At 43.7% G+C, this 25,576-nt stretch overlaps 2 protein-coding genes across 9 annotated transcripts in view; one reads left to right on the top strand and one right to left on the bottom strand.

Annotated features, from left to right (window-relative positions):
- The window catches only part of MFSD1 (major facilitator superfamily domain containing 1), a 42,543-nt gene extending 20,093 nt beyond the window's left edge, over positions 1-22,450 (bottom strand). For 4 of the 8 annotated variants that reach the window (XR_008825077.1, XR_008825078.1, XR_008825079.1 and 1 more), the window contains exons 1-17: positions 22,264-22,450; positions 22,135-22,187; positions 21,381-21,493; positions 20,966-21,008; positions 20,365-20,432; positions 19,427-19,535; positions 18,194-18,296; positions 17,136-17,234; positions 16,166-16,277; positions 15,131-15,187; positions 14,273-14,429; positions 12,862-12,959; positions 12,429-12,541; positions 11,905-11,952; positions 11,105-11,165; positions 7,482-7,596; positions 7,042-7,220 (exon numbers count right to left, since the gene is read on the bottom strand). Coding sequence is in view for 4 of the 8 variants with exons in the window: in XM_056357897.1 (XP_056213872.1) it covers positions 7,161-7,220; positions 7,482-7,596; positions 11,105-11,165; positions 11,905-11,952; positions 12,429-12,541; positions 12,862-12,959; positions 14,273-14,429; positions 15,131-15,187; positions 16,166-16,277; positions 17,136-17,234; positions 18,194-18,296; positions 19,427-19,535; positions 20,365-20,432; positions 20,966-21,008; positions 21,381-21,493; positions 22,135-22,187; positions 22,264-22,420 (1,566 nt within the window). In the remaining 4 variants the exon portion in view is untranslated. Of the gene's footprint in view, positions 1-5,741; positions 7,221-7,481; positions 7,597-7,793; positions 8,564-11,100; positions 11,166-11,904; positions 11,953-12,428; positions 12,542-12,861; positions 12,960-14,272; positions 14,430-15,130; positions 15,188-16,165; positions 16,278-17,135; positions 17,235-18,193; positions 18,297-19,426; positions 19,536-20,364; positions 20,433-20,965; positions 21,009-21,380; positions 21,494-21,955; positions 22,108-22,134; positions 22,188-22,263 lie in introns of those variants that run through there. The other 4 variants (XM_056357897.1, XM_056357901.1, XM_056357898.1 and 1 more) reach the window with 4 other exon arrangements.
- On the top strand, positions 225-5,638 carry LOC130157881 (P2Y purinoceptor 3-like). The gene has a single exon (XM_056357902.1). It carries the CDS (start codon positions 587-589, stop codon positions 1,610-1,612), a length of 1,026 nt encoding a protein of 341 aa, XP_056213877.1. The 5' UTR covers positions 225-586; the 3' UTR covers positions 1,613-5,638.
- Positions 22,451-25,576: the final 3,126 nt, after the last annotated feature.

Genomic DNA, 25,576 nt, shown 5'->3' with positions numbered 1-25,576 from the left:
ACGTCCTATTCCCTCTGACTGCAACAAACACACATTTTGAGCAAACCCCTGCCCAGGCCAGCTCTGCCCCAGCTCCACTTGCTGCTATCCGTCAAGTTTGTTTCCCTGTTGCTGCTATGGGCAAGCTGTAAATTCACCTCTTCCCAACCTGCCTGTGATGCCAAACCAGCAGCAGTCCCAGGCACTGCCTCTCACAAAAAGCGTGCTCGCTTGAGCCCTTCCCTCAACTGCCCCCCTGAAGTAACCAAAGCTCAGAGGAATCTGAAAGCCTGCAACTGCAATAAGCTTCATTTAACTGCCCTTGCGACACAGCGCCGCTGCCCAGGGGCATACCACCAAGCATCTGCAGCGGCCGCTGCTTTGGCTGAATTCAAGTGGTAACAGTGACGCGCCATTTCCATTGCAGTTTCATCTCTCCAGAGGGCTGTGTGTGCTTTAATTAGGATTGTCCAGATTTCTTTGAGGTGGCGAGAGGCAAGGGCCAGGGGTGACAAATGACTGTCGGGTGTTGCTGTTTCTATTTCTGGCAGGGAGAGCTTTAAAGCAACAGAACAACAGTGCACAGTGCCTCAAGCTGCGCCCAGGGATGGAGGGGCTGAAGGAAACGGAGAACAGCACCTCTGGGAAGGCTCTGTGCCCTCTAGAAGAAAGCTATAAATACATCTTGTTACCCCTCACTTACAGCTCCGTCTTCGTGCTGGGGCTGCTCCTCAACGGAGCCATGCTGTGGCTCAGCTGCTGCCGTGCCAAGGGCTGGACCTGCACCACCATCTACCTGGTGAACCTGGCCGTGGCGGACCTGCTCTACCTCTTCTCTTTGCCCTTGCTCATTGTCAACTACATCCTGCAGGACACGTGGCCTTTCGGAGAGCTGCTCTGCAAACTGGTACGTTTCTTGTTTTACGCCAACCTGTACGGCAGCATCCTGCTGCTGACCTGCATCAGCGTCCACCGCTTCCTGGGTGTTTGCTATCCCATCCGCTCCATACCCTACCGGACCCGGCACCTGGCTGCCGCCGGCACAGCCACGTCCTGGGCGCTGGTGTTCCTGCAGCTCCTGCCCACCTCAATCTACGCTCGCACCGGCGTTATCAATAACCACACCGTCTGCTACGATATGACAAGCCCCGAGAACCTCAGCAGCTATTTCCCCTATGGCATGGCTCTCACCGCATCTGGTTTCCTCTTTCCTTTCCTCATCATTTTAGCCTGCTATTGCCTGATGATCCGAAGCCTCACCCGGCACTCCAGAGATGCCAGCCCCACCAGCAGTGCCGCCCGAGCCAAGTCGATCCGAACCATTTTCCTAGTCTGTGGGCTTTTCTCTGTCTGCTTGCTGCCGTTTCACATTACCCGCAGCATTTACCTCTTCATTCGCGTGTACCGCGTCGCTGACTGCCAACTCCTACAGCGCTGGAGTTTGCTTTACAAGATCTGGAGGCCACTGGTGAGCCTCAACAGCTGCATCAATCCCCTTCTCTACTTTCTTTCTGGTCAGACTACCAGAGCCAGGCTTGCTTTGGAGCTGGGACTGCTCAAGGCAGGTCCTCTTGCCAGGAGTGACGTGAATGCAGAGGGGATGGATGCTCCAGCAAGACTCACCCCTTGCTGAGGAAGCACATCCCTGCTGCCATCTCACAGCGCTCCAGATTTGTTCCACTTTGCTGAGTAGGAGACTTGGAGAAGAGCCATAAAACTCACCCACACAACAACAGCAAGAAGTTTAAATAAGATTCCTCCAGAGTGAGGGCAAACTGTAGTGAGGACAAATTTGGGTGAAGAACACAGGAGGCATTTTTATGAAAGACTGAGAGGCAAGTTGTCCTCCTTTCCTGAGCCACCCATGCCCAAATAAAGCCAAAAAGCACCCTTTCCAAAAGGCTTCTGGCGTTTGGGGTTTTTTACAACTTTTTTTTTTTTTTTACAATTTTTACAACTACTGCTTCTAGTAGTAAAGAGGGCTGCATAGAAAAATTGTAGTGAATAACTGAGGAAGGCACCAGAGCAGAAGAAAGCAATCATCTCCTGCCATTAGTTAGGTAACGAATTTTTAAAACGCTGTTAGCGTATTTCAAAAAGCTACCCTCAAGGACGATTACCACCTATCTACTATTTCCTTGGCAGGGTCCGCCACACCAGCACCTTCGCTAAAGGGTAGCAACTCCTTCTGTTCACATTAAATGCATGATGAAGAGAGGCTTTTAGCTTACACATTTCAGAAAGGTAACAGAATTATTCTCCAGAGAATCTTCACACGCAGCTTAGCTCCCCTGCAGATCGTAGCAGCGGGAGCCAAAGGTTTCAGGGAGCTCACTGGCCAAGAAGCGACCGTTTGCCTAACCCAAGGCAATTAGAAATGTTAACACACCGTTCGCATGCAGTTACAGTCCGGCCCCGAAACCTTCTGTTCCCTCTGCACAGGCAGCTCAGTGGAACAGCTCACCCAGTGCTCAGGGGAATCGGGAGCTTCAGCCTCTCCCCTCCCACAGTGTCAAACCCTGTCACATTTTGCTTAAACGCTGTGGGCACCACGGGACAGGAACAAGCTCCGACTACCTGTGCAAAACTTCACGTGCAAGAACACGATAAAAACCTTGGCAGGTACCGTAACAAAAATATAGTTTGAATTGTTGTTCCCAGAAAGCGCTAATGACTTTCAACCCCATGTTTGAGCTACAGGCAACTGTAGAGCCACCAGTGCCCACAACAGCTGAGCACACGCCTGTGTTCAAGCCAGCTGGGAGCAGGGGTTATTCAGAGAGGATGCAAGGTAAGGTAACAGGGGCTGCCAGCCATACGGGAACTAGAAAACACTACAAGAGTAAGAGGAATTGTCTTAGAGGCTGACAACAAATGATCTAGCTGGGACGCTGCGTGGCCACAACCACACAAGCATCAGAATCAAAACACCAAAAAGGCAGAAAACCAGCCACGCTGCAGACCCAAGAAGTGCAGAGACACAGCAGCAGAAAGCAAACTTCAGAAAAGCCAAGAAACTGGGTCCCATTTGCTAATAACCTCTGCATAATACTCAACATTAAGGAAGTTGGCAAAAAAAGCCCCAAAATTAAAAAAAAAATAAAAAATGTTTTCCAAGACATCTCTGCAACAACAGTAACTGCTTCTCTCCAAAGGGGAAGGGCAGACCAGATGGCCAGGACATGGTAACTGCTTCAGCTATCCAATTTTACATATGCTGACACAAGCCAGAGCCCAGACTAAACAGACAGAACGACTTTGATTTATTTTACCAACATTTTCTCCTTATTTAAATAAAAAAAAAAAGCCAAAACCTTTCCTTCAGATGTTCTAGATCACCTCCATGGGAACTCTAGGCAGAAGTGCATTCGCTTTCTTCCCAACCGAAGCATGGTTGGTGTAACCACAGTAACACGGGCAAACTCAACCAGGGGATCCAGATTCCGCCACCCAGTCAGCCAAGGCTGCTTCTATTTCTTCCTCTAACATTCAGCAGACGGAGGCTTGGCACGGAGACACAGCAGCCTGAATTTCCAATCTGTTGATTCAAATTCAACTGAGGTAGGTAACAACTGAAATCCACCACTTCTGACAACTGTTTAGGCGGCCACGCAAGCTGGTCTCAGCACCGTTCCTCGTGGCTAGGAACAAACAAAACCGCTCCTGCTGCCTTGCTCTGGGGCCACCTCAAACACAGGCTCCTTGGGAGGGTCAGGATGAAGAAGAGCTCCCTACCATTGCTGCCAGAAAACTTCCAAGGTCCCGGAGGATAAGCAGCTTGTTCATAAGCACCATCTCTATGGCACAAATGCTTTTGTTGTTCTTAGTAACCAGTATTTATGAAAAAACCTCAAATACGGGAAAACATTTGCATGCTCTGAGAACACCACAAGATCTGAAGCACTGCAGTGTCACGCGGGCAGCTACTCCGTTACTGAATGTTTGAAAGAGATTATTTCATGATTCATACGCACTGAAGTTTAAATATTTACAGAGCATTTCTGTGCTTTAACCACTTCCTTTTGAAGAGGTCTGCATGAAACAGCACACTGTGTGACTAGGGCTGTCCGGCTTCCCATTCACGCCAAGGTACATCTGCCCCATTCAACAGAACACAGTGTGAATGTATTAGGAAGAGAGATTTTCACATTATTCAGAAATGCAGCTCACCTGAACAGCTCTGCTTTGCCTCGTTTGGCTATCTGCAGAACAGAAGCAGTGAGAGAGCACCGACAGCGGTAAGGTATGCAACAGAATATTAACCAATTTTTTAAATAAGAAAGGCTATCGAAACATCCAGCAATAATCCCTAAAGAGGGGGAAAAAAAAAACCAACCACCATAAAAAACACCAAAAAAAACCCACCACATCCAATGGAAAGGAACAGAACCACCCAAAAGGCACAGCACCTCTGGAAGTGCCCCGTGCCTGGGTGTACCCCATGCGAGCAGAGGCAACAGCAGAGATGATAACATCATTCATATTCTTCATAAGTTACACACCCCTCAGAAACTTGCCCAGATAAATATAGTAGTAAACAGTAGTTCAGCACAGTATTTTGTTAAATTTATTAACTCCTCTATAAACATCTCCAAACAAGTGTACACATCCACCAGCAGAATTTACTCAGACCATCACAATCCAATAGCAGAGCCCAACCCGTAAACTCTGTACTGAGGGGGAAAAAAAAAAAAAAAAAAAAAAAGTCAGGAAAGCCATACCATACCAACAATTTCTCAGGCTGGTGGGGATAGAAGCCATTAAGGGAAACTTTGCAGGGAACAAAGGCCATCTTAAAAAGGTAAGCAGCTTTCAGCTCAAGCCATTCAAAATTCATTGCAAACAGGACTCCCGCAGCACGTGCCCGACCAGCCCCCCCCTAGCCAAGGCAGGCAGCCTGCTCCCAGCTGTAGCTGCTGCCTTATCCCTCCCACAATGATCACAACCAGATTTTCTCTACCAAGAAGAAACTGTATTCCAGAATTCAAAAATCCCTTTTCCTCTTGAGAATCAACCTGAAACTATGAAGTATGCATTGAAAGGCTGAAGCACACACACAGCATCACAACTCTGATGCTGGGCTGGAAGCAGAAGGGCTGGCAATAGAGAGGGGAAGGCTCCACCCTACCAGAAATTTATTAGAGGAATAGGGGATAAGGGAATAAAAGCCAGATGGCTCTCATCCTCCACAGCCACCACTGAAAAAGCAAGGTAAAAGGAAATCAGCGGGCTGAAATCCCTCAGAAAGCAAAGGCAAGGGCATTTGGAGTTGAGCTGACACGGCAAGTTACACCATTTGCAGAAGTCCACCACAGGACTTTAGCAAGATGCTCAAGGGTACAGAGAATTTAAGAACTGAAAATAAAATTTCAACAAGGCATTAAGTTCACAGTTACGGTCTGTCACATCACACACGAAATGCCAACCAACAGGCAATGGCAGATGAGTTACCTACAACCACAGCATGTCAGAACTGGAGAAGCAGGTAGCTGAGGGAATGAAGAGCAAGAGAAGAACAAGAATCCAACTCCTTTCCTCCCCAAGAAAGAAAAATGCATCAACTCATCAGTGGGGGGGAACTAAGGGGAACTTCGCCTTCAGACCCTCAAAGATAAACTTCTCCAAAACTCTACATATTTCTCAGGGGAAAGCAGAAGTCATGCCTGTTTAAAAAAAAAAAAAAGTGTGTGTAAGTCTCAATAACCACCAAGGGCAACAATGCATCACTAAACAGTCAGGAAAGAAAAATACAGGTGCCAATATCCATTTAAAGCTTTTATTAAAAAAGACTCAGAATTCACAAGTCTACATGGAAACGCAAACCAGCTTGCATCACCCAGCCTCAGAGCTAACAGCGTGCTTCTCAAAGGGAGCACAGAAAGCACCCATAAAATCATCACGGGTCAGCGTGCTCCCCTTGGGCAGTAAGCTCGGCACGGTTCACAACCTGCTACTTCACTTCCCTGGATAGTTCTTCAGAATACAGAACTATTAACCAAAACAGTCCTGGCCTAGTCCTTCAGGAATGTGAAAGCAATCTCCACTGAAGAGTATCATTTAAAAAAAAAAAACCTTAAGACCACAAGTTCCAGAAGGTCTGCTTAAATTACTGTAGGCAAAAAAAGTATTACAGGTATGTAACATTTTTATTACAACAAACTACCTTGTCTGCAGTCAAGCAACTAGTCCAAGGCTCTTCAGCACTCTGCAGCACACAGGGGCTCCCTGAAGCCAGCCAAGGAAAGCTCACTGCCCCTCTGCACGTCACCCCCTGCCTCCATGGCAGCTCTTCACTTAGCGTACCTTGCGCTCAAGAAAGCCAGCTGCTCTTACCTCTTAAAGTAAGGTTAGCTTAGTTTAGGAATAGTTTGTCCAATTACATAAATAAGCCTTTATGAGTAACAAAAATAAAGAAAAAATGCACTTTGCAGGAGTTATTAGGAACCAGCTATTCAGCAACAATCCTTCCACTGAAATTACATCAGGTTTCATTATGACACTGAACACTTTCCCCACTGAAAGCCAAAACTCAGTTCTCGCATTTAACCATCTTTGTATTTTTTAGTCACAACCTCTTAAGAATACATGAATTTTCACATTAATCAGGACTTACATGAGGTTATCGCTAAGCTTGTGATCTAGTATTTACTATTAAATTCCAGAGCTAGCACTTTTTGAACTGTAATACTGAAATTGTAGAGTTTTCTCTGAAATACTTGACAGTCCTTCCTCACATTTTTCTCTTAAGAAAAATGAAACAGAGCACGTCCAATACGGTAACAAAGTTGTCCGGCCTGGGAGGCTAAATAACCCACTCCTACATCCAGGTTCCTTTCACAGCAATTTGATTAGTGAAACAAAGTTCTCCCATTTCAGCCAACATTGTGCAGTGAGAAGAGATCAAGACTGGAGCTACTCGTTGAGCATTTTAGGAGGGTGTAGTACATAGCTCATGGGTTCAAATAAACGGCCAGATGATTCTTCATCAGTATCTGTGCTATTTACCCAGAGTGCAGAGGAGGAGCTTAAGGCAAGTATTTTAAAAATAGGATCTACACGTACAGAAAAGTATGGTGCATCATTCTGCTTTTGTTTTGCTGTGGTAGTTGTCAGTACTGGAAACAGAGCTTTGTGTACCAGGAACTTCAGCGTATTTCTGCTTTTGCAAGTGGGGCAAGATGCTATTTCAACATGCTTCTGTGTGTCATTGTCGATAAACAGGAAGAGTAATTATCTGGTAGCTGCAAAAAAATAAAATTTAAAAAATCATGCATCACAATAAGCCTGCTCCTCAACTTACTTGGTTCGCCAGCCATTGATTCTTTCTCTTCATTTGATTTCTAATTACTATTGGTAAGACTTCATTTCTGAGAACAAGCATACATTCAGCATTTCAATCAGAGGTTGATTTGCTGGCTATTCAAGACAATAAGCCAAGTTCTTAAAATAAACAGCTCATTGTTCTATTCTTAGTTATTAAACCCCCTCTTAGTTACTAATACCTGAGCGCCTAGTTTGGAGAGGTATTTATTCCTTAAACTAAAGTCATCAGCTTTTGGCCGTAATTTAGCCAAGTCATCTTCATTTTGACGTCTGAGCCTCTCTTGTTCTTCTGCTCTGGAAAAGAAAATTGGTTTAAGATATTTGCACTGAGGCATGCAAACCCAAGCAACCTTCTTTCTCGTGTATGCAGTTTTGATTTTAATAACTAGAAAATGTTTTTAATCTTTATAGATGAACACTTGGTATCAGATTCAGAAAGACTTAGAGGTGTATGGAATACTCTAGTTCAGTGTAAAGAAAGAGAGAGGCAGTTTTCTGCAGTTTCCTTTTATTTAGATTGCAAGACTTCAGTAGAAAGATAAACTTTTTGGTTTTCACAGATTACAACAGGCTCAGTGAGCTTTTGTAACAATATTTACTATCTCTTTATTAAACAAGCTTTTGCTCCTTAAAATAAAGATCACAATACAAAGAGAATCAACTCCCAAAAATGCAAATAAAAGACTGCTCAGCAGTCTTCAGAATTAATAGCAATCTCCTACAAAAGAATCAGTAATTGACCAGAGCACGGTCGCTCCTTTTCCATGTGAGGCTTACAGAGAAACAGAAGCAAACAAAGCTGTTTTTAAGACAGTGGTTTGGATTAAGACAGTACCAAAGGCATTAACAGTGACCCGTTCCTAAGCTCCGTAAGGCAAAGTGCCATTATGTTAAGAAATCTCCACCCTCACCAAGATGGTAGTGCTGCACATGAGATAAAGACTAGTATAAAGTGTCTCCTAAGATGAACACATTTATCTTGGGTTGCAGAGTACCCTCTCACACAGCATAGCTTAAACACGGTGCAAAATGCTATAAACCCATTCCATTCAAATTCGGAGATGATTTGGCATTAGTTAAAAGTGGTTACAAAACAGGAAATTCAGCCATTTACTGTTAAAACTGCAGCATGTTAGTTTCTTTTCCAAAGAGCTACTGTGCAGAGTGACCAAACTAAACAACATTATAATTCTTGGAGTTGACATGATGCTGATCAAATGCTCCCCACTTCTGGATGATATTTGCTATTCAAATTTCTTTTCTGAAAAAAACATTGTAATAAAAATTACTGAAAATATTGTTCTAAGGCACTATATCCCCCAGCATACACTAATACAAAGCCATCTTTCACAGTAAATACTGGAAGCGTTACACACATCCCACGTGGGCCAGGAGGACTGAAAAGCAGCTCTATTTGGACAGAGAATTCCTTTGCTTCTGGATACAAGGTTTTGGGGGGGTTTTGTTGCATTTGTGTAAAAAACTGGCTGTGACCTTTCGGCTTGAGGATGATACCCATCACAACTAAGCTAGCTAGCAGGTCTGGTGAGGTTTTCATTTCCTTGGGCTTTCCTCAAGATTGATGTGTAAAAAGCCCACAAATTAGGACAAGAAACAAGACCATGTTAAACATGGGATGTTAAATCCCACAAGTCACCTGGCTAGACCTTGTTGACAGGTGTTTTGGGGGTTTGAGACTAATTTAAATACTATCATATGGACAGTTACACAGTCCAGTTTCAGATAAGTCAATGAAGTCCATTTATAAGAGATGCCTTGTTAGCAAAGTATTTATCTGGAACAAACTTCTATATAAGCTGTGAGACATAATATCTGCAGGTGAAATGCAGTTACCTATTAAAAAGTAAAGAATTCCAACAACATTACAGGCAAACGAACTTCAAGATCTTAAGAGACTCACTGAGCTGAATTCAGTCAGAACAGAGAACATTTCAAAAGATAAGTTCTGTGTTGTTCATATATAAGCAGCTTGAATTCTACAGTTCTCAATCACAATCTCAGCAAAACAAGTTCAGATTGGAGGAGCAGAACCTCAAATTTCTTAGGCTTGTTCTACCCATAAGCCAAATTAAACATTTCCTTTAAATATATTTAAAAAAAAATAAAAATCCAGAAATTAACCAAGGTTTCATGCCATTGACATTACATTCTCCAATGCACACATTTTTAATCCTCCCAGCACTAGTCAGAACTAGGAAAAGATAACACAATTTTTGGGTACTGAGACACTACTAGATGAAGCATCTTCAGCAAGATCATCAGCATAAACTAAGCTGCACAGGCTCAGTCTGATGGGCAGACCTTACATTACCACTAAAAAAAGCAAATTTTCTAGACAGTTAAGTAGGTAACAGAGAAGCTGGAGTGGAATGGTCTTTTGTCTTGCCTTTAAGGTGACATCTCTTAATGGACTTTGCCATACAATGTTTTTTCTCTCCTCCTCCCCCAATACAAGGCAATTATTTTGGAAGTTTAAGACTAACCCAGTGTTTGAACCCCTTGTACAGCACTGCGCATCCACTGCGAGCCTTACCCCTCATTTAGTGTTCTCAGGCAGCAAACAAAAAAGCAGTAAACTTTCTACTGTGCAGAGGGAATAAATCCAGTGCCCTAGAACTCACAGGATATCCCAACAGCAGATGACTAGTACCTTCATGTTTGATCAAGCAACGATCTTAAACAATAGTACCCGATTCCAGCACAGCAATGGACCCTTAACATGTCACCAATTTTCTTGTCAAGACCAAGGAAGCGAATTTTTTAAGTCACTATTCTGAAAAGCATCACTGTCCTTATTTTCTGTAGAAAGGAAAGGAGGACATACAAGTCCCCCCAGAATAAAACTTGCTTAATTGGATAAGCTCTCAAAATTTGCTTGTGACAATTTCTGCCCTAAGCCTACCTCAAGCGCTCCATTTCCTTTTAAAGGAAGTGGATTCCACTTTAATAAAATACCCCTGCCTCATTTTCTTTCTAAAAATGGAAACTTTTCACTGTACTCAGTAACATTTATGAGACAGATCAGACCACAAACTGAGTTTCACATTAGTGCTGCAATTTAGACTCAAGCCACAGTTTTTTGAGATAAGCAGAATTAAGATTTCTAAATAAAATAGCAAGCACAGCAAGCTGAAACTGAAGGGGAAGTGACTGGAGTGTAGTTTCTTCTGAAGAGAGATTAAGCTTTTAAGGACACTTAAAAAAAAAAATGATCCATGCATTACCCGACATTTAAACCCAGGTAGTGTTTGCTGCTGACTGGGTCAGGGATGCACCATATAAATGAAGCACATTATTAAAAAAGCAATACAACATTTTTTTTAAACACACATCAGCTCCACTTAGTTGGAAGGCCACTGAAAGAAAAATAAAAAGGAAGAGTGCCAGGGAAGGGCACCTTGTTAACTGCCACTTCCTCTAATTATTCATTCACAGGAGACAGGAATATGAAATCCTACTACTAACTGGTAAGAAGGAAAACAGCATTTAATACAAATGCTATTTTATATATATATACACCTACAAAAGAAATCGACTTCAGACAGTAATCTTCAGGTTAAACATTTCATAGCAACATTGTTCTTTATTATTCTTTATGCCAGGGGTCCTCAAACGTTTTAACCAGGGGGCCAGCATGCGGATGAAGTGGCAGGCAGTCATCTGTGGCTGCTTGGTTTCCCCCCCCAACCCCCGGTGGGGGGTGGGGGTGTCTGTAAATACTGGGGGCTGGATTGAGGACCCTGGGGGGCCGTAGTTTGAAGGACCCCTGCTTTATACTTACTCAGTTTCAGCTGCTTTCTGCAGTTTTTCACGTTTCTTTGCAGACCAGTTGAGATCACCACCTGCAACAGAAATAATAATATATTTTCAAGCTTTTAAAACTGGTCTTTTTGTATCATATCTTTGATACCATACCTCACTACAGAAGTTCTCAGAGCACTTGACAAAAGTAGTCAGCAGAGTAATTTTACAAAAGTAAAAACTAAGGTAAAGAGCAGCATGTTCATAATCATCTGAACAAGCAAAGTCAGGACACAAACTAAGCTCTCACGCTTGACCCCGTTTTCTGTTGAGTAGCAATGAAGTTTCTCTACAACTCGCAATACCCCATAAAACTAAAGAAAACAGAAGCAACTTTGAAAGAAACAAATTAATATCCCTTCCAGATCTTTCACTAGTTCACTGCTTCAAAAAGAACAGCTGAGAAGGAACACTGCTATCTGAGGGAAAGTCTACAGAATTAACTTTTTTGTATTTGCAGATACATATACAGCCAAGTTTGATACACAGTTTAGAAAGAGCTGCAGAATATCCTACATATTTGTTCAAGTCAGGGGGATAGGTACCGCTGCCCTGCTGATGAGACTTAACATCACAGCAAGGTTCAGGGAATTACACACTACAGCACCTAGGAAGACGATGCTACAAGGACTGGCCTCATCAAGAGATGCTCCTGGTACCAAAGCCATGAGCTATAGCACCTGACACAGGACCATACAATACCACCTGTAAGCAGTTCAGCTTGATAACTTCCAAGAATTATGATAAAAACAAGTATCAAGAGAAGCTGAAAACACTTACCTGTGAGGTGATTCACAAAATACAGCATGACTACAGCTATTAGTGACACTAAAAAAAAAAAAAAAGCCATTTTAGCTGACAATAAATTTACAAGGACAGAGGAACAGCTTTAACATACAACCAAGGAACAACCGAGATTTTTCATGATAATTGTAACCAATTCATGATAATTGTAATTGCTTTTGAAAATTCCACTATGCTGATAAGTAGCACAGTAACTCAGAAAAGGTTATTTTAGTTTTAGCTCTATTAACAGCCCTCATAAACATAGCCTTTAAGAGTATCATTCACCTACCCTTGTACTCACTCTTCATTTTGTTCAAAACACTGAAACTACTTACACAAAATCACTTCAAGAAAACCACAAAACTCTTCACTAGGTCTGAGCTACTTTCAACATTGCCCAGTTGAAACCTCTAACTGTAAGAAAGGAGTTATCACTGTTTTACAGGGAAGAGTAAGAAAAAAGCCTAAGAAAGCTTCCTGAATGTACAGAATCCATTTTCCATGTTTTTAATACTTACAGCAAACACAAGCACTGAAGAAGACTTCAAGAAACAAGTAACCTCTTGTGTCCAAAATCATCCCAGCAGCTATAGCAATAATTGCCAGACCGAGATTCTGGATAGACTGCATACTAACACATTAACAAAGGATTACCACTGTGCAGAAATTTATTTTTAAAGAAAATATCATTACTGCCACTGAACAAACAATGAGATTATTAACTTCTCCCCATTTGTTACAGCATACGACAGAGTCATGACTCCACATTTTTGCAGAAGTTTCCGTGCATCTACCACACACAGACATCCCAAAACTAGACGAGACTTCCTGCTCGGCTGAACTTGGAGGAACCAGTAACCATTAACATGGCAGAACCACTTGATATTCAGTGGCTCAATAGCATCAGGACACGGGCACTGTACAGCAGCACAGACAGATTTAAGTACTTACAAGCCATAAGCAGTTCCCAGCTGGTGTTCTGGAACCACAAAGGCCACCATGGGCCACAGGGCACAGGCAAGCAATGAGTAGGCCAATCCTAGCAAACACTAGTAAAATAAGAACAAGCAAACAGATGTTAGATGAGATGCTCTTTTGCTGTGAAGTTCTAGTAAATTTAGATACTGCTTTTCCCCTTCTCCCAAAAGAGGAAAAAAGAGCTAAAGCAGCACTTTTTGCAATAGCGTCCAAAATAAATATTCACGTTTAGGAGAGCAAACTTTTTTCCAGGAGCGACCCACAAACTAAACCCTACCTAATTAAGAGCCTCACTAGGATAACTCAGAGGAAAAGATCAATGCTGCAACTCACTAGAAAAATATCTGAAAAAAAGAACCCTATTTTTAAACCACAATACACTGGAGAAAATCGTATTTAATTTAGAGTAGATACAAGGAAGAAATTATTTCCTGTGAGGGTGAGGTACTGGCCCAGGCTGCCCAGAGCAGCTGTGGGTGCCCCGTCCCTGGCAGGGCTCAAGGCCAGGCTGGACGGGGCTCTGGGCAACCTGGGCTGGGGGGAGGTGGCCCTGCCCGGGGCAGGGGGCTGGAGCTAGGTGGGCTTTAAGGGCCCTTCCAAACCAAACAATTTAGGAAAAATTCTATGAAAAAAAATTTAAGGTTTACAAACCTTAACTCAAAAGCAATTTCTCAGGGAATCTGCCCCAGGAAATCAGTAATGAAGACTTTTACTGAGGTTTACCACTATCCAATACAGCACGTTAGAGACAGTTTAAGTAATAAGCTTCAGCACTACACCAAAAGAACAAGTTTTAGGAAAGAAGCAAGCACTTAGCACAGTAATCTAGTAACAGCTAGTGTAAGGGGTGTCCATGAAGCACGACAGCAGACCTCTGCAACACAGCACCACTGAACCACGGACGCCGTGACAAACTGAGCATTTTCTGAAGGGACTAGTAATTGCCACTCCATACAGCCCTTCGGTCTAACCCCAGCCTTCCCAAGAAGCTGAACACCCTTTTGCACTAAACTATCGAATTACTGCTACAGACAGCAGCAGCCAGACTTTTCCACCTCAAAACACATAAGAAGAACTACTGCCTTCCTCCACAAAATACCAAAACCTGAAATGTTGCCTTCATGTTAGTTTTTATGACTTCGTAACTCTTCCTGAGTTAGTTCATGTTAGTTTTGCCTGTCTTAAGCATTCTTTGCTTTTTCACCACTTTAGTTTTAAACTCAGTTTCACATAGTATATCCTTCTTAAAGTCAGGGATATCAAAGTAGGTTTTGAGGACTACCTGAATAGTCAGAAAACAGTGGCAACTTAGGCAGAATAGTTCAGCATCAACTCCATTTCTTATTTTATCATATTTAGCTATAAGTCTCAGAGAACTAGTTACCATTGCTATCCAGGGGTTCCAGAAGGTAAAAGCCAACATAATATGAGAGGCAAGTGTAGTCACTACAGCACATAGAACCCAGATGATATTCTTTCCAAGTTTATCCACCAGGAGTCCAAAGACTGGGGACATGGGTGCTGATATGATATACACAATACTACAAAACAATAAAAATAAAGAGAACTGAACACTATCTAGCCATGGATAATTTTAGGTATTACACAATACAAGTGTCTGCAGATTAAAAAAAAAAAAAACCAACAAGAAACACACCAAACAAAACCATATTCCCTTGTTACCTGTGAGGCTGTAAGAAAAAACACACACAAACACACACCATTCCCCCACCCTGAATAACAGACTCCAGAACTCAAAGTTCCCAAAAGGTCTGAGGACATGAAAATACTCAACATCCCAGGGAACAGTGACATAGTCAGAGCTCAGAAATCATATACTAGCAAGCATTTTCTTGTTGGGGTTTTAATTGTTTGGGTTTTTGCCACATCACAAATTCATCTTCAGACTAGGAAAATTGAGTCTGTTTAGTGTTGCTATTAACCTGCTTCTATCACTCCGAAGAGAATCACTGAATACCAAAATAATACCCTTCAGATAGAGTCTTTTCTTTCAGATTCCTCAATGTGAGCATCTAAGACATTTTTATTCTAAAAAAAAAAAATACCCATACCCTCCAATTATTCCTTGTGCCATGCAAAAATCTATCTACCTACTTAAATGCAAGTCACCAGCTGCAACAGTAGATCCCAAACCTCCTCCCACATGGTCAGAGCCCAAAGATACATACACCCCTGGAACATGGCAGCAGCACATTTACTTGTTAAATCAACCACAATATACCTGTTAATTGCACTTGCTTCTTGGGACGAGAATTTGAATTTCTCAATAAAGAAAACCCTAAATAAAAAGAAAAACTAGATTTAGAAAAATGCGCACTTGTAAGACATGAAGGAAAAATTAAGCTAGACAAAGTAAAGACACAAGAGTCTAGTTGACAGGAAAGCTTTAAATATAGCTATATAGCTTTGACATAAACATCCATCACAGATCCTCATTTATAATGCCTTTTAGGAGCTTATTAGCAGACCCCACAAATTTTTGTCTAAGGACTGTCCAAAGTGCATAACCAATATGTAACCCAATAACGGGACACTAGCAATGAGCATACTGTAAGAGACCAAAGTGAGAATCCACAAGCAAAGAATAGCCATCTACACTGCTGACTGTAAGGCGTCTCCAGATCATCTCCGATTTTTCCACCTCACTCAGCATAAAGCATTCACTGAGCTAAAGGGACACGTTTCTAATCATAAGCATATTCAAAACCCATTTGAGCTATTAGATCAAGTCATACAGTGCAAAAGGGAAACCTACATATGAATGCTTCAAGTTTCAACTTGACATATATATACCGAAGCCAGCACAGCAAAGAGAACTTCAGTCCAAAGTTGTAACTACATTTAAACCCCACCTCGTACTCAAGTCAATAGCTCATGAGTGTGGAAGGAATTTTACATGACAGCTGCCCACAGCTTTCCACACCAAAACTCATGCCATGCTTTAAAACTGTATCAAGTTTTAATCAGGAAACGGAACATGCATTATGCTTTTGAGTTCTGACAACTCAGCCATAAAGCAGCAGTATTCCCTACAAAGCTCAGCAGATAAGGAAACCATAAGAGTTGTGTTTATTTGTATCGCAAGAATAGCAAACAATGCCACAGAAGAACTGACAAACCACAGCACAGACTTGCTGGAAGACCAGTGGTTCTGTAGCCATCTGGGATTCTTAAGCACCAGCCGTGCCTCTCAAGTTACCAGTTAAAACACTAGCCAGACTCAGGGGGAATAGCTACAGAAGCAAGAGACACTTACTTTCCAAGTCCAATGAAAGGAAAAACTGCTGCATAGTAACAGACACAGATTACAAATATAAGCCACAAGGACAAAGAGAAGTCCTTCACGTCTGTTAGTTTAATCACTTCACCTGGAGTGGGGCAAGAGACAATATTGTTTCAGTCAGCATAAGCATATCTGATATTCATCCCCACTGAATAAACATTAAGGTGATCACAAGTCACTACTAAAGCATATATTCCCACCACTTTCTGCTCTCTTGTTGAAAGTTTACACGGTGAGAGTCAGTTAAGAACATACAAGCGCTAAATCAACAGTGCCAAAGTCAAGAACAAATTGTCTCTCCCACATTAAGCAGGATGAACAAGTTCTCTAAAGCTTCTGAAAGTCTTCTGCAGCAGAATTAAATACAAACCACTTTTTCAAGGAAATGTTTAATCAACTAGCAAAATTCATGTCTGAAGCCTCGTGTTACATGCTCTTACTTGGATGTCAAATTTAGTTAATTTTTAATTGGCCTAAATTCTCCCACAAGGAAAACTCAAACCACATACACTGAAGGAGACGAGATGCACATTTCGCCAGACCTATTAAAGGAAGTAAGACCAACTCCAACAAAACAAAGTACCAGTGGCAATGGCACAGGTCACAGTGGTGTGAACTGGAAGGCTCTCCACATGAAACGCAGAATGCTTTGGGTTGGAAAGGACCTTAAAGATCATCCAGTTCCAACGCTCCCACCACGGGGCACTTACAAAGCAGATGACAGTGCATCTGCCTGCAAACTGGTGTTTAAAACTGTAAAACTTCCGACTGATACAAATATGAACTAGAAATTATGATTAAAGCTGTAACTGTGAAGATGATGTTAAGCAGCAACCACTGAACTACCTACAATTCAAACCTGCACACAGTAACTGGAAAGGTCTGTTCCAGACTAAAAGAATGAAGCCCAAGGTGGGTTCAGACACAGCACCCACACACTCACCCGTTTTCCCTTGCTCTTTACAACGGAGCTTCTCTGCTCTCTTGTCCAGGTAAGCAAGGATTAGCGCACAGGTCAGTGAGAAGAGACATGTTACACCACCTGCAAGAAGGCAATGTAACATGTTTAGTTGTTGACTCAAGTAGCAATTTGGCTTTTAAGCACAACTAACATAGTGTACCTTTACATGTCTAATAAAAGCTAAGTTTAACACCAGCTTGTCTTATGTATAAGGCTCAATAGCTGTACAAGTGAAAGAATAAGGTGTGAATCACAGAACGGTTTGTGTCGGCAGGGCCCTTAAAGCCCACCTAGCTCCAGCCCCCTGCCCCGGGCAGGGCCACCTCCCCCCAGCCCAGGTTGCCCAGAGCCCCGTCCAGCCTGGCCTTGAGCCCTGCCAGGGACGGGGCACCCACAGCTGCTCTGGGCAGCCTGGGCCAGCGCCTCCCACCCCCACAGCACAGAATTTCTTCCTTGTATCTAATCTAAACCTAGCTTCTTGAAGCCTGCCACATGAGACACATCTGCCTTGAACTGGAGTACAAACATGTAGCTATGTTTATTTTATTTAAAAGATTACCTCCACTCCCACACAGCACCGCCTTATCTGTACCTCATAACAACAGGAACAAGGCCTGGGCCTCGTTACCAATATCAGGGCCTTAATACCCATGGCCTTGAAGGAAAGGAACACAGATCCAAAGGTAGCTGCAATTACACTTTTACACATCAGACAACTCCACACAAGCTTTGACATGATACCCTTCAAAAAATTTTTGCACTCTCTCCGTTACTCCAAGCAGGTTTAATGTTTCATCTCCACGAGATACAAATCTGAATCTGGCAACCATAAAAACCACACAGCATTTTATCAGACACAGTAATCATACACTCCACATAAGACTATTAGCCATTGATACAAATACTATTTGAATTGCCCTTCCTAGTCTCAAATCCCTTGCCCTACTTTCAAGTTAGCAAGAAATCATTAACATGTACACATACTGTTCAAATTCAGAAGCCTAAAATAGCAGGTGACATCAATTCAAAATGTTACTGACCTATCATGAGAGTTAACCCAAGAGTACTGGGACCAGTATACCCCAGAAGATCTTGAACTCTTGAGTATATCCATCCCATGATATTCATGTTCACTGTGCTCCCCTAGGTAGAACAGACTCATGTGAAGAATAATGTATTTCACAATGATACGAATTCAAAAGGAACATTAGGCAGACTGCTTATTGAACAGTGTTTAAAGCAAACGGGTAAAACGCTACAGAGGAAACATAAACCACCAGCAGCAAACATGATAAAATTATTCCCTGTTGGTTTGGCCAGTGTTCGTAACAATAACATACCATCACAAACTGAAATTTTCTACAACTCTTGACAGTGTTTCAACAGAGACATTATAAGTGCCATGAAATCCACATCATACGCTGCATTGCCCCATAAACAGAGCCGAATTTAATGCCACGTGTTAAAGCTAAGAGGATTCCCACCTGACAGGCACCAGGAAGAAGCACTTTTTTTTCCCTCACCCACTTCTGCCCCTTAAAAAGGGATCCATGGCTGCAATCCCAAGGCTAACAACAGACAGTTAAATACAGTTCAGATGACATGAGGCAATTGCTAACCAGCAACAGCCTGAACCGTCAACCCCAACCCAGCTGTGAGCAGCTAACTTTCTTTTACAGAGGTAAATACCTACAGCTGCCGAAAAGGACCTCTAACAGAAGAGGCCTGTCTCTATTCTTCATTCACAGACTGGTATATCAGCATAAAACCACCTCTAGCAGCAGTTGAAGTGATTGCACCAAACCAAAAGGACACAGCTGAGGTGCAGTCACACAGTTCCCATCAGAACCAGCAAAACAGACAAAAAAAACCCCAAAACTCTTACAACAACAGGTAAGGATAGGAGCTTCTGGAAGCAGTCATCCCAACTCATTTATCAGAGCCTGCACTTAGTCCCTGAGCCACAAGCTACACTCAGTTAAGCCAAGAATCAATTAGTCTGATGAACTGCAGCACTGTGACTGTCCCACACAGTAACCTACCCTAGTAACACCACCAGGTTTCTTTAGAAGCCTGACAGGTTCTAAGAAATCATATTAACCCACTTCTACCCTTTGTCTATTTACTACAAATTTAAATTAAAAGTGTTAAAAATTTTACATCCATTTTTAACTAGAACTCCCTAGGGAGCATCAGAAATGCTGTTTTCTGCTGCCAAGACAAGCCCCACACCTCAGCGCCTACAAATTAAAGCTATACAGTTTTACACTTACAATTCTGGCCATGCTTAGCTGTAATCCAAACACAAGATTTAACTCCTTGCCTTTAAACCAACTGACCGCATAGGTGTTCTGTGCCACTGCTAAGGACTCTCCACCTATTCTAAAAAAAGAAGGTAAGTAAAAAAAGAAAACATGTTAATAGCAAAGGCACAGCAACAAGGAAGTAGTCCACCAGTTGCTGGCAATACCAGGATGACAGTATTTCTGCAGAAATTTACCTGTGTAGATCTAAGCCATATGGCAAGATAACATACAAGGCAACAGAAGTCTTAAAGACAGTTCAAAAGCAGAATTGCAGAGTCTTAATTAAGAGTGTGAAAAATTAAGTAGTCTAGGAGCGATTATATTTGCCTTTGGTCATTTACAGAAATTAAATCACTGGGCAGCAGCTTCTCACTTCTCTTCTGCATTGAAGAACCATGTGGTATAGATCCTGGCCCAAATGAAACCAAAAGCAAGCATCTTACCTGGAATCAGAATTTAATGGAGTCATCTGCCCACCCCACAACACCACTGGTCAGATCTTCTAACATTTTTATTATGCTATGGCACATTCACAGCCTGCAGGTATTTCCTCTGACATTTACTCCTTTTTTTGCCCCTGTAGGAGCCCTGTTGTATTTGTTGTTGCTAAGCATTCTTTTTACTCAGGAAAGTAAGGATTAATAGAAAAGGAGGACTAGCACAGTTCTTAATCAGCTTACTGAACATCTTTATTTGGGTAGCTTCGTAACTTCTGAATTCAGTAAGACCTTCAAAGTCCTATTGCTCTTTTCTAACTTTAAGTTAGACTGGGAATGCGACTGAAGATCTTAACATGCCTCAACATCCAACAATTTGTTGTGTGTGTAAACATGGTAGCGGTTTTCTAGGACACAGGAAAATGGTCCTTACCTCAGGGAGCACATACTATACTCTTCTAGACTTACCCAAATATGAATCTGCCCACATCCATCAGCCAGAAAGTATTAAGTATTGCTCCCAAAGCAAAAATTACCTGCCAAATAAACATTTAAGGAAAAACGATGATTTTATATTTGAAATATGGAACAAACCAGAGCCATTTGGGAGCAGAAACAAAAAAGCTTTTCCCTTCCCAGATGGGCAGAAATACTTCCCACCCACTTCCTACTCGTAGCTTTTTGCCTCCCTCTGCCTTATTCATCATCCTGCTGGCTACACAATATCCAACCTGGCCCACCCTGAAAACACACTCAGAAAACACCTCTTGAGGCTCAAGTCACACTTCACTTTTACCACCACACTCTACGCAAATGCACCTACATAACAGTTTCACATCAAATTGCTATAACATTTGGTTCCTTCACATTCTTATTTCACTCATCTTTCAAGGTCCTCTACTCCCAGCTACTTCACCTGTTCCCAGTAAAATTCAGGGTTCTCCCATTTCAGTTCTCTTCAACACCTGAAATACACACTACTACACAAGAAGCCACTTGGGTTTTTTCCCCAGTCCCAGCAGAGCAGCTTTGGACAGATATCATCCTTCATCCTCTCATTTGCACTTACCTGCCCAACACAAACAAAGATACTAAATATTATAGTGCCCAACCTGTAAGAAAAATAAAATCACTTAATGCATAGCTAGAATCTTTTTTCCTATAAAGTACTATATTAGGCCTACAGCAAGGAAAGAAGGGGAGGCCGATATGCAATAAAAGGTTACTGTAATAAATGCTACAACTTGACAGCTTCCTTAAAAAAAAAAAGTAGTACAGACCGGCACTTTTGAAGCCACTTTATTTAAGTTATAAGGGAAGGAAGGTCACTTATACCAGTGGAAATTTCTAGATCACGTGGAGAAATGAAAAAAGTGAAAAAGACTATCAGAATTTGAAAAAACTTTATATTATAAAGCCTATAATTCACACGTACTTTACATCTGCCATCTGCTGAATGTGAGTGACACTAAGGCCACACTTACCGTATTCCAAAAACTCTGTCTATCAGAAAACCTCCGAAGAAGCAAAGCACCACGTTGGGCCAGGAATACCAAGCATAGAGTGCCATGAACTGAGCTGTGTTCACCTTCATGTCCTACACAAAGAAGGGGGGAATTAAAAAATGTAATTACTCCTCACATTGTCCTGTGTGTGGGGCCGATTCGCACACAGAATGGAGGCATTTCTGTTCCTTTATTTGAGTTTGCACAAGGCAGGGAGCGAGGTGGTCACCACCACCACCTCGCCACCTCCCCCGCCGGAACTACGCCAGTTGTATGGTGCAGCAAGACATCGGCCTTTGCCAGTGACGAGATATGTGCTCCCCTTAATATTTGGTGCTTTCCTATGTGTTAAGCAATTCTCTCGCTTATGTTAGTCCGTCCACACACTCAGCCTCTACTTCTCTTTGGGCCAGGGGGGTTCCTGAGTGGGTAGCTGCCTTCTCCCCGTCTCCCCGTCGGAATTACCTCCCCACTAGCTGGTGCTACCTGTGGTGACCTTCCAGTCAGCTCGTCCATCCTGTGGCGGGCTGCCCTCGCCTGAGCACAGAACTTACCGGTGCTTGACGAAGCGCTGGGCTTCAAAACCACGCACAGCACCGGTCAGCGCACCGGGCGCCTCACCGCGCCGGAGGCCGGCGGCATCGCCAGGGCCTGGCACCGCGCGGGGCGGCAGGGCCAGGGGGGCGGCAGGCAGCGCCCCCGGCCCACCCAGCCCGGCCCGGCCGCCACTCACCCGCTGCACCTGCGTCTGCAGCGCCGCCGGGTTGTCGTAGCAGAAGTAGCTGCCTGCAAGGAGAAGGGGCCGCCTCAGCGCGCTGCCCGCCGCCCCGGCAGCCCAGCGCGCCCGCCCGCCGCCACCCACCGAAGCCCAGGAAGCACATGAGCGAGAGGACGAGCAGGCGGTGCGCCAAGCGCCGCGGGTCGCAGGCGGCGGGCAGGACGCTGGGGGCTGCCGCCGAGCCACCGCCATCTTCCTGGCGGCCGGCGGGGCCCAGCAGCGCCCGCTCCTCCTCCGCCATGGCGGCCGCGGCAGCGCAGGGCAGGACGTCATCGCGCCGCGCGCGGCCGCGCCCGGTTGCCATGGCAGCGCGCGGCTGGGCGCCGTGGCGGCGGGTCGGGCCGGGCCGGGCCCAGGGGCTCCCGGGCAGGGCCCGTGCGGGGCGCAGCGGGGCGCGCTGCCGCTAGCCGCCAGCCCAGCGAAACCAGCGATGTAGCAGCGGCAAAAGCGCCCTCAAATACCCCAGACCTTGTGTACCGCGGCATTTCAGTATCATTCCTACGGGCTGTTCGCGACAGTGTAATCGCTGTGGGTGATTGCCATCGAACGGTGGTTGTGCAACACGGCATTGTAAGGGGAGGGTAACCAGTAATTCCAAGAAGGAACTAAACCAAAGGATCTCCCTGCCAGGCCGGATCTGAACCCAAACCTGCCAAACAACCGTGGCCGAGACAGGCCCGCGCTGGGGCAGTAACAGGCTCGGTTCCACACCAGCTGTGACTACAGACAGGGTCGACTTGTTTGGGACTCCCAGAAGTTTTCTAAAACACCTGTAAGGAGCATACACGATGCTTAATTAATACAGTACCACCTATTAAATGAATATGTATGCTTTTTTGTGAGGAATGTATTGCACAAACGTAGGTATGATCTGTATAACCCTGCACGGATGTCATAACGGCAGGCACGTTAGGCAGAGCAACCCCCACGCATCCAGCGCTGCCATAACGGAATGCCTGCTCCTTCAGGCCACACTGGTGTTCAGGAGTTTTCTTATTCCCGATTTCAGTGACAAACTGACCTCCTGGCAGGCTATCTACAGTGCTGGATACGTGGGGGATCGCTCCGCCTGACGTGCACACCGGGTTGCTCCATGGTACACGTTACACGAGCCAAGCACTTGCACGTCATCCTCAGATAGCACCACTGAAGGTCTTTACTAACTCCACGTGCTCCCCCGCGGGGTTTGCTCTCTCTCAGGGTGGGTGAGGGGGCTATTTGAGTCAGAGGTCACAATCTCCCACTGCCACAATTACTCTTGTCCTACTTTCAACTAATTTTCCGTAGACAGCAACACCTTATCAGCTTGCCTCCTCCTGCGGCCAGAGCTTCCTCACCTGGAGGCCTCTTTCTGCATAACTTCGATATCTGCATTCTTTTCATCATCTGTTCTTTGTTTCCAATCCTTCCCAAGGCTGACTCCCGTGGTTAGAAATCCTTTAATTCATCACTTTAAACAATTTTAGTGAGTCAGCTTGAACTAAACTTTGTACACAGATTTGTTTAACATACAGCTAAAGACTAAATCAGAGCTTGGTAGTTCAGGAGTTCAGACAACGGGATGGGGAGGGCATCAGCTACACCAAGCATGCCCTGCAGTGACAGAACTGTGTGTAGGCACGTGGCTGGCAGGACCTCACTTCAGCTTTTAGCACCTATAGCCTCCTTTTCTATTAAAAGGGTCTTAAAGGCAGGCCTGTCGCGGTCAAAAAGCAAGTGAGGTCCTTGGAGGAAGGGTGACTCTCTGGCCTCCAGTTGATTGGAAACATAAAGCTCAGGAGGTACTTTTGGTTTTCCTGCAGGCAGGTTTGCCCTGGCCACATGCTCCCTGTCTGTCAAGAATCATAGTCATAGAATTGTTTAGGTTGGAAAAGATCTTTGAGATTGTAAGTCCAACTATTAATCCAGCACTGCCAAGCCCATCACTAAAACATGTTCCTAAGCACCACATTTATGTGTTTTTTAAACACCACCAAGGATGGTGATTCCACCACCTCCCTGGGCAGCCTGTTGTGATAAAGGAACAAGGAGCAACCGCAGCCAGCACTTCGGCCCTGGTGGCCTCCTCCACAGCTTTGCCAGACTTCCTCCTCACCCAGCTAAGCTTTGGGGTTTTATATTACTATTTTGCTTGACACATTCAAGAGGAATAAATCTCTCATAACAAGTAGCAAACTGGAAAAAGAAAAAAAAAAAAAAAAAAAAAGGAAAGCTTAAGGGGTAGACTGCAATAAGCCTGTAATAAACATATGGGGAAATGCAAAAGCTTGTAAAATGTCTCCATTATCCTCCTTTTGGATATTAAACTCATTTTACTTGAGTTATTTGGTCCAAAAAGGTCTTCCAATATTAGACAAACCCTTCAAAAAACTACTTATTCACAGGGAAAAGGTCCAGCCTTCTGTCAAATTTCATCTTTTTACACCAAAATACGTAACCTGAATCCTTTGTGCACATCATCAAGTGACATATGGTGCTTTTTGATCAAAATATGCTCTTAATGAGGGCAGAAATACTTGTTGTTTAAGCCAAAGGATTTATTTACCTTTTCAGGATGACAAAAAGAAAAGCATTGCATTTTACCTGATGTGCTGTGAACCAAGATGCCCACTTTCCAGCTACTCTGTCATTACTTTGATCAGTAACCATTCAAGAAAGCCAAAACAAGTTTTCAAAACACACTGGTATTGCATCCGTGTAGTGCATCTGCTGTAAACTACTCTTGGGCATAAAATGCTTACTTTTCAATTGATATGTGTCTTTAACAGATCTGTCAAAAGGGAATTGTGTCATGAAATTGTGGGATCACATTTTCACCTGCCCTAGACTAGTCTAGAATCCTTGAAACCACAGCGGCTCGTTCAGTTGCTATAGTTGCTCTTAAAAACAGGGGCTTAAACTGCAAGGCTTTGTCGTGAGAGCACCCGTGCGACAAACTTGAGGGTTTCATTGCCGCTTGAGGGAGCTCAAAGGTAACGCGTGGCCATGCAGAGCACCTTGCGTTTCATAGGGGGCATAATTAAAGGCAGATCCTTTATATACACAGATAAAAGGGATAACTTTGGAAAGCAAAGGTGTCTCTAGCAAAAGCTTGTGTACGGCAGAAAAGTGTAGCCTTTTATCCTGGCTAACTAGCCCCATTATTCCAGGAAACCATTGTCATATCACCCAGTACTTTCCTAATCTCTGTGATCCATAGAAAATGGGTTTTGTTCATGCACACACTCTAGTTTCCCTCCAAGACACAAATACAGCTGTTGCAAAAGGTCAGAGTCCCCAGACTACTCTCTCACCGTCATTCTCCAAAAGAAAATGTTGAGAAACCTCAGGACACTGCTGGATCCATCGCTGGTGAGGGTGAAGGCAGAAGCCCCAGCCTGCTCTGATCATGAAGTAC

This window comes from Falco biarmicus, chromosome 13 (assembly GCF_023638135.1).
Source record: "Falco biarmicus isolate bFalBia1 chromosome 13, bFalBia1.pri, whole genome shotgun sequence".
Lineage (NCBI taxonomy): Eukaryota > Metazoa > Chordata > Aves > Falconiformes > Falconidae > Falco > Falco biarmicus.
The sequence above is the reverse complement of the archived record's forward strand: the minus strand, read 5'-3'. Positions and strand labels throughout refer to the sequence as shown.